The sequence below is a fragment of the Bombyx mandarina genome, chromosome 16 (genome assembly GCF_030267445.1).
Source record: "Bombyx mandarina strain Sakado chromosome 16, ASM3026744v2".
Classification (NCBI taxonomy): domain Eukaryota; kingdom Metazoa; phylum Arthropoda; class Insecta; order Lepidoptera; family Bombycidae; genus Bombyx; species Bombyx mandarina.
In genome coordinates, this window is record NC_143222.1 from 10840139 (window position 1) to 10858790 (window position 18652).

The 18652-nt window shown below is 37.3% G+C and overlaps 1 protein-coding gene and 1 long non-coding RNA gene across 7 annotated transcripts in view; one reads left to right on the forward strand and one right to left on the reverse strand.

Annotated features, from left to right (window-relative positions):
* Positions 1-62: 62 nt before the first annotated feature.
* LOC149501349 (uncharacterized) lies at positions 63-4493 on the forward strand. The gene is made up of 3 exons (XR_016324401.1): positions 63-250; positions 627-753; positions 1300-4493. It is a non-coding gene; the product is annotated as an uncharacterized LOC149501349 (long non-coding RNA).
* sand (potassium two pore domain channel sandman) overlaps positions 1324-18652 on the reverse strand; it is a 40302-nt gene continuing 22973 nt past the window's right edge. For 4 of the 6 annotated variants that reach the window (XM_089733912.1, XM_089733911.1, XM_089733913.1 and 1 more), the window contains exons 2-11: positions 16161-16360; positions 7800-7947; positions 7024-7160; positions 6708-6809; positions 6266-6369; positions 6071-6186; positions 5246-5443; positions 4128-4217; positions 3279-3408; positions 1324-1470 (exon numbers count right to left, since the gene is read on the reverse strand). In XM_089733912.1, the coding sequence (XP_089590038.1) occupies positions 1402-1470; positions 3279-3408; positions 4128-4217; positions 5246-5443; positions 6071-6186; positions 6266-6369; positions 6708-6809; positions 7024-7160; positions 7800-7947; positions 16161-16278 (1212 nt within the window). In that variant the 5' untranslated portion in view covers positions 16279-16360 and the 3' untranslated portion in view covers positions 1324-1401. The remainder of the gene's footprint in view (positions 1471-3278; positions 3409-4127; positions 4218-5245; positions 5444-6070; positions 6187-6265; positions 6370-6707; positions 6810-7023; positions 7161-7799; positions 7948-16160; positions 16361-18652) is intronic. The other 2 variants (XM_089733916.1, XM_089733914.1) reach the window with 1 other exon arrangement.

Here is an 18652-nt window from a genome sequence, read left to right on the forward strand (position 1 = left end):
AAAATAAAAATGAGAGTTGCGCATCTATCTCAAATATATTAAGTGTATAATCTATGGTCGTTGGCCTCACTGCAATGTCATTGCCAACGGCTAGTGCTGTCAGACAATCTGATGGATTATTGTGAAATTAGATGAACGTAGATCAAACACACTCATATTTATAGAGCTCTTACTCTCTTACTTACTCTTACATTTAACGAGTTTAGTATACATAAAAGATTGTGATCGAATACAATAAAATTTTATATGTGTAAGTAATGTAAATTGTGTATTAATCTGATGCGTCCATCAACAGACTTAATGAGTCCACCGCATAGGTTTCAGTAATAGCTTTACGGTGGGCAGCGGCTTGGCTCTGCCCATGGCATTGCTGACGTCCATGGGCGACGGTAACCATTCCCCATCAGGTGGGCCGTATGATCGTCTGCCTGCCTACTACCTACCTATCTTGACAAATCATGTTAAAATAGTATCCATTATAGGTAGTGTGAATAATATATTTATTACTTTCATTATACTCTGTTTAAACAAGGAATGTTGCAAGCAAGAGAACTAATCAGGTTTATTGGCCTGAAACGCCATTAAACTAGAAAGCTTACAAAGTTATAATGTTTGCCTTCTTTTAGGTACGTAGCGCAATGCATTTTTAACTAGCGCCCGTAAGTGCCACCTAGAGTGCACCGAGAATAGTTTTTAACACAATTACCCTGTGCTCGTCTGAATTCGAAATTGGGTTTCAGGAATTTACGATAGGTACGATTTTTAAGAGGTATCTTGCTCTTAGAGAATGTAAATTAGATTTATATAAATTTTTGGGATTACAAATTCATAAGTCAGAGTAAATGAAGACGTGAGTGGATTAAGGGGCTAAGTACCATTATTAAGAGTACTTACAATTTTACATTGAATGAACAAGCTATAGCGCTCAGGAAACACCGTGGAGAACAGCTCATTCCAAAGCCGGATGATACGTGGCAAAAAAGATCCCTGGCAACGCACCGTGGATGACCGCAGTGGCTCCAGGTAGTATGGATGAACTCTACTCCGGTGGCAAACGGTGCGATGGTAAAAACGAGATGATGGGATCATCTCAAACAATTCCTCAGAGGATTGGATTATTTTTTAATGTTTTAACATATTTAATTGTATTTATGTTGTTATGTACCAGCGCCAAGTGTCTTCATCTATCATATGATCCTTCCCAATCTTCATTATAATTCACCCCTAATCCATCGAATTAGAATACCAATATAAAGCTTGACTATTGAAACATTACACCATTAAAATTCATCACAACAGGTGAGGAGAATGAAACGAGACACAGTAACAAACGTCTTTATTGTTTACTGACAAATTCGTGGCAACATCGTATACGTCGGGGTGCTGAAGACTGGTGTGACGTCATCTCTTGCAGCGAGAAACCCGCTTCAGAACCCTCTTCAGACCAGCAAAGTAATGTATCACTTGCTCCTGAAAATTTTATTTCCTTTGGCACGAGAACAAAGTCTCGGAGACCAAGCGATAGTGTTAGATAGCTTGTGATCAAGGGTAGGTGGCAACTACCCAGACGCCGTTCGAAGGTTGGGGCAGTTTTTGTCCTATAGGTCTTAAGGCTTAAAGTTGTTAAAAATAAAAAAAAAACAGTGTGCGTGCAACTTGGTGCACGTGAATGAAGTGAAACTTCTTTTTCGATGTGTATGTAGTATTGTGGTTTTAGACATTTTTAATCCTTAAATCAGATTGTAATAGGGAATGTTGTGTACAAGAGATGCGACATCTTTAACATTTATATTATATAGTAATATATTTTAAATTATAGATAGAAAAATAAATATAAATATATATTTTATGAAATATTTCATTAAAATATTGGACGCTATTCGTTGCTAACGCTCGCGCTGGCCTGTAACAGGTATATAGTAACCGGCAAACTTCTTGAGCAAATGACCTTGACTGCGCAGAACCGAATTTTAGATCACTTTGGTGGTGAGGGTGAGGCGCGACGGCAGGGGAAATCGTATCGAGCACGTTATTGGTAGATCAATCAAACCTTGCGTCCCGCACCGCGCCCTCGTTCCGCTTGCTCCCAAAAGTACGCTTGCGTACAGTGAAAAGTCTATCGTTATTCATCGTTAAGTTATTTGTTATAATTGCTTGTTGACTTTGTTGCCATTGCTATATGTTGAGTGTTTGTTGATTTTTTATAAAAAATACACTATGGCGTAGTATTCAAAAGAAAGGGTAGAAAAATTGTGTACGACGTATATTGCTTCATTACAAAACAGGGGAAGAATGATATGGAAAAAGTAAAACAGACTTCGGAAGCAAGAAAAATACCAGTGAGTACTGTTAAGTGCATTATTAACGAAGCTAAAGGCTCTAGCTTTCTCGCCGTGTTTCGGCCTCCGGGTAAGAAAAGATCAGGGAAGAAGAAAGTTACCGGAATGGATAGTTTCGTTCAATCTGTAATAAAAAGATGTAATCATAATAACTACTTATCAAGCAGCGAAACTCCGTATCGTAGAAAGGCTTCGAAAAATCTAAAGAAGATATAAATTTTAATGGCTCGGAATGAAGCTTACGACGAATTATGACTAGGCTTCAGATGGAAAAAAAAACAGAAAGTAATCGGAAGCTGGTAATTGAAAAAAGTAACATTCGATTACTACGAATCGAATATCTCCAAAAAATCATTAATTATAGACAAAAAAGAAGACCGAACCGACCGAGTTGTAAACTACACCAATGAGCCCTATGTCGACTCATCACGATGATAGCGACTCGGGTGATGAAAACAGTGATGATGATGATGGTCAAGATTACGATAACGAAAAAAAAATTACAAATACCAGCTTCGCTTCAACTGAACCAACACCTGGCAACAGCTCTAGTTTTGACTTAATAGAAGGAATATCTATTTTACCCCAAGATTAAATTATTACAATTATTAACCTATATTTTTTTTTTGATGTTCTAATAAATATATAAATAAATACATAATATGTTGATTTTCATAATTTAATAGCATTATGACGCAGAGTAAATAATGTTTTTGCACGTGAGTGTACCATGCGCGAACTTACCCCCACTACGTCGACAAATGCTCAAGAAGTTTGCCGGCTATTAAACTACTCGCATTCGTTCGAGTGCCACGCATTCACTCTCGCTCTGTCTCTTTCTAGTACGATAGCGTTAAACGTTTAACGCAACCTTGTTGGAAGTCGCATTAGAAGTTTCACTTCAAAAACAAATATTTTCAAAATCTTATATAACCGTACCTGCATTAAATTAAAGCACATCGCGACCAGGGCCATGCCCAGCATGAGGTACATGGAGCACGCAATGAACGACGTCTCAATGCGAGGCGTGTAGACCCTTTCGCCGGGCACAAAGTCGCCAAAACCGATACTGGAATAACGAGACGCATTCATGTTTGATTCATGCATGTATACTTTGAATCTCTTTGGAGCTGGTCAAAGTCGCTATATAACCCGAAAGCGAAGAGTTGCTTGGGTCACTCTCTGTATCCGATAAACTGCTGGTCGATTGTCAAAAGTGGAGTATCCAATTATAACTACTTTTACAGTTTGATCTCGCGTGTTTTTGCTTACATCATATTACTTGCGAAGCTTCGAATACTGCACAGTTTTGTTGGTCACGTAAAAGTAGTTTTAATTAGGTATTTGACTGACGAAAAGCGAATAACATACTAGTAGTTTATGCTTTAATACAGGTTATAAAGTATCTTTGTGCAAAATTCCTTCAAAATCCCGTTCTGCAATATAGGCGTGATTGTATAACAAACCAGACGTAAAAATTGTCACACTTATAACCGTAATACACGGATATTACTTACTATAAAGAGAAGTTTAGTCATTTTTTTGTTTAGCTTTGCGATCTCCATGCCTCGCTGCGGAAATAGGCTAGATAGTGTTTAAGTGTTTGCGACCTCACAATGGTAGGGTACTACCACGACTAATGACATTAAAAAAATAAGAGGGAATCCAAGAAAAAGTCTTAATATCCCTTAATGAATACTGAACAAAAAACAACAGTGCTCCTTAATTATTTTATCTCTGCAAATTCTCATAAACAAATATGTGATTCAATCAACAAATAGAACTTACCTACTGAGCGATATGAAACAGAAGTACGCGCCGTCCAGCTGGTCCCAATTCTCCCACATACCGAACAGCATTGAGCCGAATATTATATACCTGTAAACACTAGACTTCTGAAAGAAACTTCTAGTGGCGTTTACTACTGCAAAAAGTTTAATGGCTAAGTTCTTTAAGCAACTATTATACATATTACGGACTGACACCACAGTTTTTTGATAAAAAAGAAAGTCGATGTTGTCGCACTCGCGTTCCCATATATCCTAGACAAAAATGTTTGTAGAATTGGGATCGTGGCACATAAAATAATTTTGTTTACTCATCTTTTCCTAAATCTTCTTTATTATAATAATTAAAAATCAACTGACATGCCTTTACGCCTTGCTAATTTTATTGTTTTCGCCATCTTCCTTTTCTCTGCCGTTCTGTCTGTCATTCTCTTTTCCTTTTCCTATCCTTTTCTCTCACTCACATCTTAACGATCCGTTCCACACTCTTTTCATGCATTCCGTTCTTACCAAACCTATATGTGTAATGATCAAAATCACCAAAACTTCTCATTTAATATTTCAGATATTACGATTATACCAATTGCCCATACCCCACCAAAGCAGTGTTGGCTTCTGCCAATAGGGTTTGCTGCCTTAACAGTACATTTTAGAAGATATTTTGCCATGTACCATTTGCACTGATATATTGATACAGTTGTCTGGATCTGGCCGATGATTACTGACGTTAGGTCCAAAATTAATATTAATATTTTGGAAAACTTTATATTTTATATTTTACTGGTGGTAGGACCTCTTGTGAGTCCGCACGGGTAGGTACCACCATACTGCCTATTTCTACCGTGAGCAGTAATGCGTTTCGGTTTGAAGGGTAGAGCAGCCGTTGTAACTATACTGAGACCTGAAAACTTATATCTCAAGATAGGTGGCGCATTTGCATTGTAGATGTCTATGGGCTCCAGTAACCACTTCACACCAGGTGGGCTCCGAGGTCGTCCAGCTAGATAAGCAATAAAAAAATATTTGGAAAATTATAATATTAATATTTTCGACCTATGGTCAGTAAATCATCGTAATAATTCTAATTCCAATATAATTCCTGCCAAGAGACTGACTTACCCAACCATAATACATACGCAGACGCTGATCGGTACGGTGATCGTTTGAGCATCGAAAGTGACATAGCTAAATTCGCTGGTGCCTTCCGAGTCCGTCCTGAAGGCGAGGGGTTCCGACCAGCCCCGCGGCTGTGCCGGGAGCGCCTCCCGCCTCTCCCAGGGCTGAGGCATTGAAGCACTGCGGAAGTAATCTGGCCTTCTAGAGAAGGAATAGCCAGAGTAAATTTACAGGCTTACAAACAAAAATGCAATATCTCTGGTCCAAATGTATTTAATGTACCGATATTGAAATCCGCTTCTCATTAATTTGATCTCAAAATTTATAAGTAATTGTTAATTAATTAGTCATTAAGAATAAGGAGTCTTCTCGCGAACAAACCGAAAAGTTTGGCGAGTTCGTAATTATTATAGATTTATAAGGTATTAGAGGTATGATTAGGGTTTAAAAACTTTTATAAAAAAAAAACGCTTAAATCTCAAACCAAAGTAACAATTAATTTCATCTTTATTTTTTTACCTGTTGATGTTGGATTACAGAGCGAAGTTAGTGTTAAAGTTAATAAATAATTATTGTGTTGTTATCGAAACTTGATGCGAGTACAATTTTCAAGTTAATCGGGCGTCTTCAATTCGGAAACTTACATACACATAATAAGCTAATAAACGTATGCTAAAAGTGGATATTTTTAAAGCCTTCTCTGTTTTAGAACAACAAATCATAAAAAGTTATCATTCAAAATGTCAATTATGTTAAATAATCTAAGGAGGTACTTTTGATTTCAATTTGTATGTGTTTGTTTTTGGACGCTCTAAATTAATACTCTACCTTTGAAAATCCCTAGCATTCGGAGGAATTCTGTATTCTGGAGTGCAATCAGAATCTAAATACCCAGACCTCCAGTGTGGAGGTCGCTCAATACTTTCAGCGTCACTTATATCCAACTGCAAAGTCAAAATATATTTTTACAACAATTCTAAAGTCAAAAGGTTGTGACTATGGAAATCTGTTTGTACTAAATACCTGCTGTCTAAATCTGGCAGCACGTCTTTTGGTGAATCCTGGACATCCCCTGCAGTGGCAGACCAATGCATAGATACATTTGAACCACCGAGCTAGGAGCTCTCCTGAAATACCATTACCCGTAGGCTAGTTCTGTTTATTTGACAAGTTTTTGTAATTTAGGCCACCCTACGAATCAAATCCGTAATTGTTTGGTGGAAGAATAATATTATGAAAGTGAGTGTCTTTGCTTAATACGTCCTATTAAAAAATCATTAACTGGCATATTGGCCTTATTTTAACACCGATAATCACGCGTAATCTTAATATTAATCCTGTCACAAATTAGTTAAATAAACCAGTTATAAAAACTATATAAATCAGATAAGAGGGCATGCTACGCCAAGCCCTTGTAGGAGAATGAGGGCGGGAAGAGATAGAAACAACAAATGAATTAACTTACCTAGATTAGTTAAATACAGGAGGAACAGAGGCATCCCAAGAAGCGTGTACAATATTGTTACCACTTTACCCCAATTCGTTCTGGGCGATAAATGACCGTATCCTGAAATTTAAACTGTGTTTTGATAATCCCAAACATTGATTACCAAAATAAATAAAAAATTGCATGTGCTAATTGATAAAACAAAACCGTAACTTTGAACCGAAAAAAATGAACTTGCTTAAAATGGGAGGAGAACACATTAATTAAATTGGTTTTACTTTAAGCGAGATAACACAAAAAGTAGCAGATGTGAATCGTTCATCTGTGCCCGAACCTATAGTTGTGATAACAGTGAGGGAGTACAGGAAAGCTGAGGAGAAACTCCATTGCCTCGACGATCGGCCTCCGTCCCAACCGTGACGCACAGCGAACACGATTTTCTTTTGATAATGTATTAGTTCTATAGTTATCCTGAAAATTATCATAGAAAACATAAAACTTTGAAAATTTACAATTTTCTTTTTTAAATATGATTTTAGAATTAGACAAAATGCAACTTAAGCATATCAATAGGCAAATTACGTAGGTAAACAAAAAAAGGTATGTGGTGTCGTGGGACACCGGATAGGAACGAAGTTCCTGATTATAAAAATATTAATTTTAAGTTTTATTCGAGGTATAAAGAAAATAAAACTGGAGGTTTCGCAACAACCCACGGTCATTCGGTAACGTGCGAACTTATTGTGGTACACTTCATTCACGGTTGTTTGCATTAGAGTTAGCGTATTGCGCAAACGAACGCTCTGAGATCGTGATCAATTAATGATAAAAAAATATGTTATTTTTTGTACGTTATTACAAAGTTAAGTCGTACACTGTGTGCATTACTAATAAAAATCTTACGTTACGGACGTTTTTTCCCGGTTAGGGTACCCCTCCGCATCGTCCCATAAGGAACTTCGTTCCAAAAACTATACTATGCTTTGGTAAGAAACAAAAATAAACTAAAGAACTATAAATACTTCGAATCGAGAACTTTTTAATGAAATATAAAATGCACACACGATATAGACTATTTAAAGAAAAATTGACGAATTTTGTGGAAATCACCTCTCTTTCATAGCAGTCTCGTTGAACAAGTTGAGTGCTAGAGTAACGTTCTGCCAAAGGTTCTCAGCTGTGTTGTTCCTTTCTAATGCCATGTGTGTCATTCTTTCCATCTCGCTCTCGCCTTCTATAGCTTGGAACATAAACGCACCTGCAAGAGGAATTATTAGTTCTTCAAGTTTCAAGTATCTTGAACCGGAGCCACTTTCTTTACTCTGATGTAGAGATTCGTGTGGTATTTTTCGACCATCGTGGTAAGTACAAGTGTAAAGGTATCGTGCTATCTCTAAACCGCATTGAATTGACGAAACTGCATGGTAAATTCCACACTGGCGTGTAATATATAAAAATATAAACTATATCAAGCATACTACGAATAAAGGAACAATAAATTTAATACAAAAAATAGTAGGTATTTAAGTGCACAATAATTTAAATAAATAAAAAATTAAATTCTAATTCAAGTTTACGAAAAGAAATATACGTCCAACAGTAAAAATAATATAAAGTACCCTTAAACTGAAACGTTTTGTATACGTATGTAATTTATCATTTTAGTCTAGACTCCCAGTTCATTTTAGATGACAATCTGAAAGTATAATGAAGATTAGATAGATATTCTTTTCAAAACATTAACATGAAGCTTGACATAGTCTTCAGTGAAAGTATTTTCATTCAATCCAGGGCCCTGAAACTGCGATACTTTAAGACTTTTTTTTTGTATGGCATCTAGCGACATCTTGTGTCGGCTGCCCCTAAACCTATATTTGTTAAAGTTAAGGCATTTACTTATTGTATAACTAAACACAGAAAATATTAAATTAATAAATCATACAAGTCTTTATTTGAAATAGACAAATTTACAAAATACTTCATTATAAATAAAATATAGGATAGGTAATATTTTACTGGCGGCTACAGGGGCAATGAGAAACTAATCGAAACGAAGCCATCTAGTGGCCGACGCCCGTAAACTTTTTTTTTGAGTGCTTGAGTTCCTTATCTATAACTAATTTATGTGTATTATCTATGATTAAATCTTTAAACTACATGATCTACGGAGCGTAAAACACAGTCAAAGTAAACAAATTATCACAGACAAATTGAAAAAAACTAGTCTTTTATACAGCATTATACTTAAACTAAAGTACTGTTCCGTTAATAAATCAGCAATTCCAACAATCAAATTCCAATGTCGAAGAGAGCTATTTAAAACCCTTTTTATAACCAGAGACAAAAATAACTAAACCGCATTTTGATGTATACTGAGTGTCAGGAGACCGCTTCCGAAAACGAGGACAGATGATAGTACTAATGACACCTTTGATGATGGGACGGAAAAAAAAATTCATCGCCGGTTTTTTTTTTAAGTAGAGTAATGTATTTTTTTATGAAACTATCGTCTCATTTAGCTGTACTAACATTATGGAGCGTAAATAATGCTAATAAAACGTTTTAAAAAATGATTATTTTTTTAATTCAGGATTGAGTTTTGTTTCTGTACCATCATCAATAGTGTCATTAGTGCTGTGGCCATTTCATTTTCGACATTTTCCGACATTTTCAAGATAAAGCGCATATATTTATACAAGTTCCGAATGTTGTTGTTCGAGATTCAGGCATCTGTCAATTATCTTGCGTTGTATGATGGCTACCTGCCACATCACTCCCCTCCGATTATGGTAGCCGAAGTTCTTGTTGCGCTGATTATGGAGGCTGCAGTTGTTCTGTCGCAGGTCACCAGTTTGGGAGTCTTAACGACAAAGGGAAGATCTTCCACCGAGCGGGTGATATTTGCTCGGTAGACCGACGGTCCAGGTGTTGTTGTTCGGAACTTGTATATATGCGCTTTATCTTGAAAATGTCGTAAGCAAGATTCCGGCATCTGTCAATTATCTTGCGTTGTATGATGGCTACCCGCCACAATGCTATCGTCTGTCTTCATTTTCGAAAGCAGTCTCCTAACACCCAGTATCATCATCATCATTATCCTGCCCTTCTCCCAGTTACCTGGGGTCGGCGCAACATGTTTTCTCCTTCCATACTCTTCTATCATATACCATTTCTTCGTATAGACGTCAAAATTTAAAATATACGTAGATAATATGTAAGTAATATCACGGAAAAGAAGAACTTAGCGAGAATGAACAGCAAAGAGAGAATCATTTATTCAAAAAATATATTATATTTGAAGTCATCGTTTCCTAAAGCATACGGAGCTTAATTTACTAAGATAGAGCGATGCGGTTACGTCGATGTTCGAATCCCGCAGGCAAGACCAAGAATTCCACTATGTAGGAATAGCATCATGTGGTAAAAATCAAACCCACAAACATAATAATTTGCGTAATTACTGCACAATTGAGACATAGGCTATACAACAAAAAATAAATAATATATTTAATAAGTACTAGCTGACCCGGCAGACTTCGTAGTGCCTCAATCGATAAATAAAAGACCTAAACTTTTGTGTAATAAAATAAACTTAAAACAACCAAAAGGAATCCGTTCGACGGGGGCCACATCAAAGGGAAAACAAAATCGTTATTTTTATTTCATTCCGAGCATTTCCATATTTATCTAGATTTTAAACCTTCTCTGGACTTCCACGAATAATTCAAGACCAAAATTAGCCAAATCGGTTCAGCCGTAGTCGTAGTCGTCGTGGCCTAACGGATAAGACGTCCGGTGCATTCGTGTTGAAGCGATGCACCGGTGTTCGAATCCCGCAGGCGGGTACCAATTTTTCTAATGAAATACGTACTCAACAATAATGTTCACGATTGACTTCCACGGTGAAGGAATAACATCGTGTAATAAAAATGAAACCCGCAAAATTATAATTTGCGTAATTACTGGTGGTAGGACCTCTTGTGAGTCCGCGCGGGTGGGTACCACCACCCTGCCTATTTCTGCCGTGAAGCAGTAATGCGTTTCGGTTTGAAGGGTGGGGCAGCCGTTCTACTTGAGACCTCAGAGCTTGTATCTCAAGGTGGGTGGCGCATTTACGTTGTGGATGTCTATGGGCTCCAGTAATCACTTAACACCAGGTGGGCTGTGAGCTCGTCCACCCATCTTAGCAATAAAAAAAAAAGCCGTTCTCTAGTTTTAGCGAGACTAACGAACAGCAATTCATTTTTATATATAGAGATATATCTTATATACCTATATTTCAAAATCACTTAAGGTGAGGAATACCTGCTCGTCTCTTCGTCTACAAAAAGAAGACAATAATGTCGTCAAAAAGCAATCTGACTAGCAGCATCTTTTAAATTGGCCCGTCTACCAGAGAAAATGTATTAAGAATATTACATTTTTAATTTAGGCCGTTTACGGCGCAAAACTAAACAACTCAACGTCACACTTAATGTCGCCAGAATAACATAATTTTAATTTCCATCCAGAAGATTACTTGATGTCGGATTTAAGGATCGGCGTATACAGTCGTATTTTAACAGTACATAGGGGCATTATATAGAAAAAACTCGTATAAAATTATAATAGTGTCGAAACAGCTAACGGTAGGCAGCGGCTTGGCTCTGCCCCTGGCATTGCTGAAGTCCATGGGCGACGGTAACCACTCACCATCAGGTGAGCCGTATGCTCGTCTGCCTACAAGGGCAATAAAAAATTATAACAAAAAAAAACACAAAGCTTTATAAGCTTAGCCTTGACAAATAATTAGGAGCCCGCAGCCTAATCTGCGACATCGTGTGTATAAATTTCAATTTATGGGTCCATATAAAGGCTAAAATCGAATCTATTAATAAAAATATAATAAAAACGAGCAGTAATTTCATTTTTATAATAATATACCTTAATAAAATTCAATTATTATCCATAGAAATTTTGTATTGCTTAGATGGATGGACGAGCACACAACCCACCTGGTGTTAGGTGGCTAATGGAGCCCAGACATCTACGACGTAAATGCGCCACCCACCTTGAGATATCCGTTCTAAGGTCTCTAGTATAGTTACAACGGCTGCCCTGCCCTTCAAATGTAAACGCGTTACTGCTTCACGGCAGAAATAGGCAGTGTGGTGGTACCTACCCGCGCGCGGACTCACAAGAGGCCCTACGACCAGTAAAAAACTGAGGTTAATATTTTGAATTTAATCTCAACATACTAAGATATGGTCTTCTATAAAACTTGAATGTACCACATAAATTTCGTTCATTTATATATTTTATTTTTATTGCTTAGATGGATGGACGAGCTCACAGCCCACCTGATGTTAAGTGGTTCCTGGGGCCCATAGACATCTACAACGTAAATGCGCCACCCATCTTGAGATATAAGTTCTAAGGTCTCAGTATAATTACAACGGCTACCCCACCCTTCGAACCGAAACGCATTACTGCTTCACGGCGGAAATAGGCGGGGTGGTGGTACCTACCCGTGCGGACTCCCAAGAGGTCCTACCACCAGTAATTACGCAAATTATAATTTTGCGGGTTTGATTTTTATTACACGATGTTATTCCTTCACCGTGGAAGACAATCGTGAACATTTGTTGAGTACGTATTTCATTAGAAAAATTGGTACCCTGCCTGCGGGATTCGAACACCGGTGTATCGCTACATACGAATGCACCGGACGTTTTATCCTTTAGGCCACGACGACTACATAAGGCTCTTTGTAAGGCAAAAGATCGTGTAAAGATTGTTTTTTAAGCAAACAAATTCTTCGATTATCTCCTCACATTCTTACGAGACGTATAAACATTTTTAGATTTGTCTGAAAGTTGATTTTTTTTTCGTCTCACGTTTCAATATTACCCATCTTGTCTGACCTTTATCAAATTGTATGAAGGCAAACAAGATATTCTGTATCAAAAACATGAAATGTGTCCGAATGTTTCGACATGACTGTATACGTTTTTGTGTAAGATCAGATCACTAAAATCAGGTATGATTGAGCACGAAATCCTTATTATTCTATCAGTTCACTCGGAGGCAGTAATAGATGCTACGTGGAACTTTGGTATACCAGCGCTCTATCAATACCGTCTTTACCATAAGGGCACACGGGGCCCGTGCCCAGGGGCCCCGAAGGACCGACAATTTGGTTACCAATTGTAGTCGATAGCGGTCATTTTTGCAGCTTAAGAGAATAAAAAATGAATTGCGAACAACAATTTTACAAGAACGGCTGAGTAATTTGTCAATTATGGGCATAGAAAGTGATGTCCTTAAAAAAATTGACTTTAAAGATATAATGGAATATTTTGCTCAACAGAAATCCCGAAAGAAACCATTATTGTAATCGTAACCAAAAAACCGGCAGTATTCTAATATAATTAATATTATTATATCATATTGTATTTGATTACCTATAATAAATGGTCATACTCAGTAATTTTTTTAAATTATAATTCGCTTTTTTTACTTTCCAAAAGGGCCTCAAATTCTTGTGTGCCCAAGGCCCCAGCCTAGTTTAAGACGTCCCTGTGCTCTATATGTGGGTTCTACCTTCGAAAAGACCGTCGGTCCAGCGAGCCGCGTGGCACAAGCTACTGTCTAGCCACTACCTAAAAAAAACCTACCTACCTTAAAAAAAACTTAGAGATCGGTGGATTAGGGATCGGTACTATCTACTCATCTATCAATCTCTAAGTTTTACCTGGGTATAGGGTCGGAATACAGCAGTAACACCGAAGAACATGATTTCGCAATTCTAAGACACGGTAAAAAAATAGAATTTCTACAAAACAAAAATTACGAAAACAACTACTTATGAAGAAGCATCCCAAGCACGTAATAGTCTAAAATCATAAATAGTCTTTAATTATTGAACTAACAAGTGGAAAATTCTGAAATCGAGGTGCGGATATAGATATTTGAACTAAACTTTCAATATAAACAACCTTAAAGACTATTCATTTAGAAGTTTGTCGGGAGAAAAAAAAAAACAGATATTATCATAATTGGAACACACTGTACATACGCGGAATTAGTAAAATGAAAAAATATATTTAAAAAGTAATAAAGTTTTTATTGCGTGTAGCCGGCCTTACGATTGTGATATCAAAAGGCTGTTTGCGGCTCAATTATTCAGCCTCCCCTAAAGAATTACAAAGAAAACCACCCCATGAAGCAGGGTGTTAAAGTTAAAAGGACCCAGCGGACCGTGACTCGCGGCTTTTCAACCTATCTAATGACGTGTAACGAGTCCTAATCTCATTATTGTAAAAGAACATTCTTAACACTCTCTTGCAATTTATTCATAATAGCGGACCCGGTGAACTTTGTTTCGCTACACTGTTTGTTTTAAACACGTCAACTTCAAAATTCTACGATTTTTTTTAAAGATATTTTATGACCTGGTAACTGAGACCTTTAAGTCATGTCTTATTTTAATGTATATTCTTAATTTTATGAAAAATGATGTTATGGAGTGAAATGAAATGAAAATGATTAATTTGAGACATTAATCAACTGGGATGAAATTAAATGAGATGATATAAGATGAAATCTAATCTCAGTAAAATGGTGGTCATTTACTAAGATTTTTTCAGTGGACTTTTTGGAGGATCCCGAGAAGTTACGTCCAGCGCCTTTGTTTCATTTTCCCACATTTGTGCACTTTCACAGATATTAAACGGTTAATAAACCACCATTATTACACATTTAAACCCGAAGAAACACTAAATAGACAAAATAAAACAAATCACACAACTTCACTCCACGCGTTCCCGCCAAAAAGTCAAATTCTACGATAATTTATAATTAACCATAGATTATATTACGTTTAGCTGTCAGTTGCGTTTTGTTATTCCATATCAGTTGCGTTTTGTTATATCACGTTTTATATCACGTCCCACGGGAACGTGATAAAAAGTCCTATGTCCTTCTCCTGGTTCTAAGCTACCCCCTCACCAATTTTCAGCCAAATCAGTTCAGCTATTCTTGAGTTATAAATAGTGTAACTAACACGACTTTCTTTTATATATATAGATTTTTGCTTAAACTCCTGTTTAAAAATAATGACAGATGAATTTTAAAAAACCCTGTCGTTGCACTTACCGACAAGGAATTCGAAGGGCCCACGGCTTATATAAGATTGATTCTAGTACAACAAATAGAATAGGATCGAAATAACGGCTGTTTTTATGTTCAAATACTCAACCTTGTCTAGGAATAGGCATAACGAAATTTGTCCCATGAAGAATTTTTTTTTATTGCTTAGATCGGTGGACGAGCTCACAGCCCATCTGTGTTAAGTGGTTACTGGAGCCCATAGACATCCACAACGTAAATGCGCCACCCACCTTGAGATATAAGTTCTAATGTCTCAAGTAAGTTACAACGGCTGCCCCACCCTTCAAGAAACGCATTACTGCTTCACTGCAGAAATAGGCAGGGTGGTGGTACCCACCCGCGCAGACTCACAAGAGGTCCTACCACCAGTAATTACGCAAATTATAATTTTTGCGGGTTTGATTTTTATTACACGATGTTATTCCTTCACCGTGGAAATCAATCGTTAACATTTGTTGAGTACGTATTTCATTAGAAAAATTGGTACCCGCCTGGGATTCGAACACCGGGTGCATCGCTTAACACGAATGCACTGGATGTCCTATCCCTTAGGCTACGACGACAAATTAAATAACTATACCACGCTACTGAAATGAAACTTGGATTTGTTTTAATTCACGGCCTGCATTAATACCCCCATCTCTTCTTGTGGCTTATCATATCATCATCAGCGTATAGCAGTGCCTATAGCGTGCAATTGGAAAGGCCTATCTCCAGCAGTGGACTGCCTTGGCTGATGATGATGATGAATTGCCCCTAACTAGGATTTCCTTTAACCAAGCAACCCGCAACCATGGGCCCAGCAGAAAGAAGCGCTTATAGCAGTGCCTATAGCGTGCAATTGGAGAAGTCTATCTCTAGCAGTGGAGTGCTATAGACTGATGGTGATGATGATCATGATGACGAATCAGCCCAAACTAGGGTTCCCTTTAACCAAGCCACCCGCAACCATAGGCCCAGCAGTAAGAAGCGCTTATAGCAGTGCCTATAGCGTGCAATTGGAGAAGTATATCTCCAGCAGTGAACTACTATAGACTGATGATGATGATGATCATGATGATGAATTACCCCAAACTAGGATTCCCTTTAACCAAGCAACCCGCAACCATGGGCCCAGCAGTAAGAAGAGCTTATAGCAGTGCCTATAGCGCGCAATTGAAGAGGTCTATCTCCAGCAGTGGACTGCTATAGACTGATGATGATGAATTACCCAAAACTACGATTCCCTTTAACCAAGCGACTCTGGGCCCAGCAATCAGAAAACTACTGCGGATGAAACTTGCTTTCCTATAATAAATATAGAATGTAGCCAAAACTCACCAGCTATAGTATAAGCGACGACGAGTACAATGACCCCGACATTGCTGAAGAGGAATGACAGGAGACCGCGTATGTAGGCTCTAATACGCGACGCGAGCCTGCGCTTTCGACGGGGCATAGCTTCTCATCGTGACGACCGCGGCCGCGCGTCGCTCGCACCCACACGCATCGCTGCACCTCTCATGTCATCCGGAAGACTTCTGAAAATAAATAAGTACCTTAGAGAAGCATTAAGAGGCTTTACTGGTGGTTACTAAAATGAATCAAAACATTCATAAATAAAACTATAGTGACTATAGTTATTGGCATAGACGTTTTTCTGTGTATTTTCAGGTTTCAAAATGCTTTCTTTCTAATCTCGTCCAAAAAATTGTGAAAATAATTGAAAAGATCAAAATCGTTGAATCCATGTTAGAATATTTCACATTTATTTTATACATAATATACAATAATATTTTTTACTGGTGGTAGGACCTCTTGTGAGTCCGCACGGGTAGGTACCACCACCCTGCCTGTTTCTGCCGTGAAGCAGTAATGAGTTTCGGTTTGAAGGCAGGGGCAGCCGTTGTAACTATACTGAGACCTTAGAACTTATATCTCAAGGTAGGTGGCGGCATTTACGTTGTAGATGTCTATGGGCTTCAGTAACCACTTAACACCAGGTGGGCTGTGAGCTCGTCCACCCATCTAAGTAATAAAAAAACTGTTAAAACATAATTAAGATATGAAATAATCGACTACCCTCAAAAACTGAATACATTTTAAAACAAATTTAATCCTAAGTTAACATCAAAAGACTTTGACCTTTGAAAAGCTGAAAGTTTAAAAACCGCTGTGTTCGCTATTTACCTAACGCCAGATTAAATAAATAATTCAAAAGAAACCCTATTTTTGAGAGTTTCATAAACTAAAATACATTATGCATTCTAAAGAACTTTCCAGACATTGTTTTTTAATTTGATTTATGGCTTTCATTTTCATAGCATGCGTATCGCAAGTAACTATACTGAGACCTTAGAACTTATATCTCAAGGTGGGTGGCGCATTTACGTTGTGGATGTTTATGGGCTCCAGTAACCACTTAACACCAGGTGGGCTGTGAGCTCGCCCACCCATCTAAGCAAAAAAAAAAAAATTAAGTACACAGTCAATAGAATTGCTATTCATTCTAACCAGATCTTAAAATTGAAATAGCATTGGGTCCGTGTTATTAATGTAAATCAATTATTATCTATACTTCTATACTAATATTATATAGAGAAAAGATTTGTTTGTTTGTTTGTATTGAATAGGCTCCGAAACTACTGAACCGATTTAAAAAAATCTTTCACTGTTTGGAAGCTACACTATTCCCGAGTGACATGGGCTATAATCTTTTTTGAAAAAAAATTAGGGAACCTTACTAAAACTCCATTAATGTAACCCAAGGCGTAAAAAAAATTACCTAAAACATTCTTTACATCGCATGCCCTGCGCAAATTATTGATGATAGAATAAAATAATGTACTACGACTTTGTAGAACACATTATTATTTACCAAAAGCGTCGCGACACGATATGCCTAACTATTATAGATATGCCGCAATAAGTGTTCTTTTATTTAAAAAAATAAAACAACGTCAATTATCGTTGAAATTTTTGTTAAACACCCGAGCGGAGCCGGAGCGGTCCGCTAGTTGTAAATACGAAGAGAACTCGTGTCGATACATTTAATTTTAACGTTCGCAAATATTATTGTACCTCATTGGAGTACTCTTTAAACTCGCACCATCTGGCCACTGTACGTGTAAATAATTGGTTGAGAAAAACAAAAAAAAAAAGTAAAACATTTAAAACCATTAAAATGTGTAACATTAACAGTACGATTCAGAATTGATCTGTTCTAAAACGATCACGGCAATTACAATAAATCAATGTTAACTGACGGGTTAGCGTTTGATTAACCGTTCAGAGAAGTTACGGCGATCAATCAATGCGATGGGTTAAAGGACTTAGCGTTACTAGATTAATGTTACGAATGAATCGATTTTGGAACATCATCATTGTAAACATTGTATAGGAAAGATTTTCCTAGTTTTCCTATACGCGACTGTAATCTATACATATAAATAAAATTGGAGTGTCTGTTTGTAATATTGAAATAACCGCTTTTTACTGCATGCATATGAATATACCTAGTCAGGTCATAAATTCTGTCACATGTTTAATGTAAAATAATTGAAACAAATTTATTCATTATGTAACCATTCATATACCAAAATGAACTTAACAAAACATAGATTCTTATGACACTAAAGTTTATTCAAAATGACCTCCGTGATTTTGAATACAGGTCTTCAATCTACGCGGCCAGTCGTCTATCGCAGCACGAACGAGGTCCATGTCAATATCGGCGGCTGCCTTAATCAAGGATGTCTTGAGTGACTCCAAATTGGGATGAGGCTTTGACCACGCCTTTTCCTCCAAGTGTTGCCATATCTTGTAATCTAACG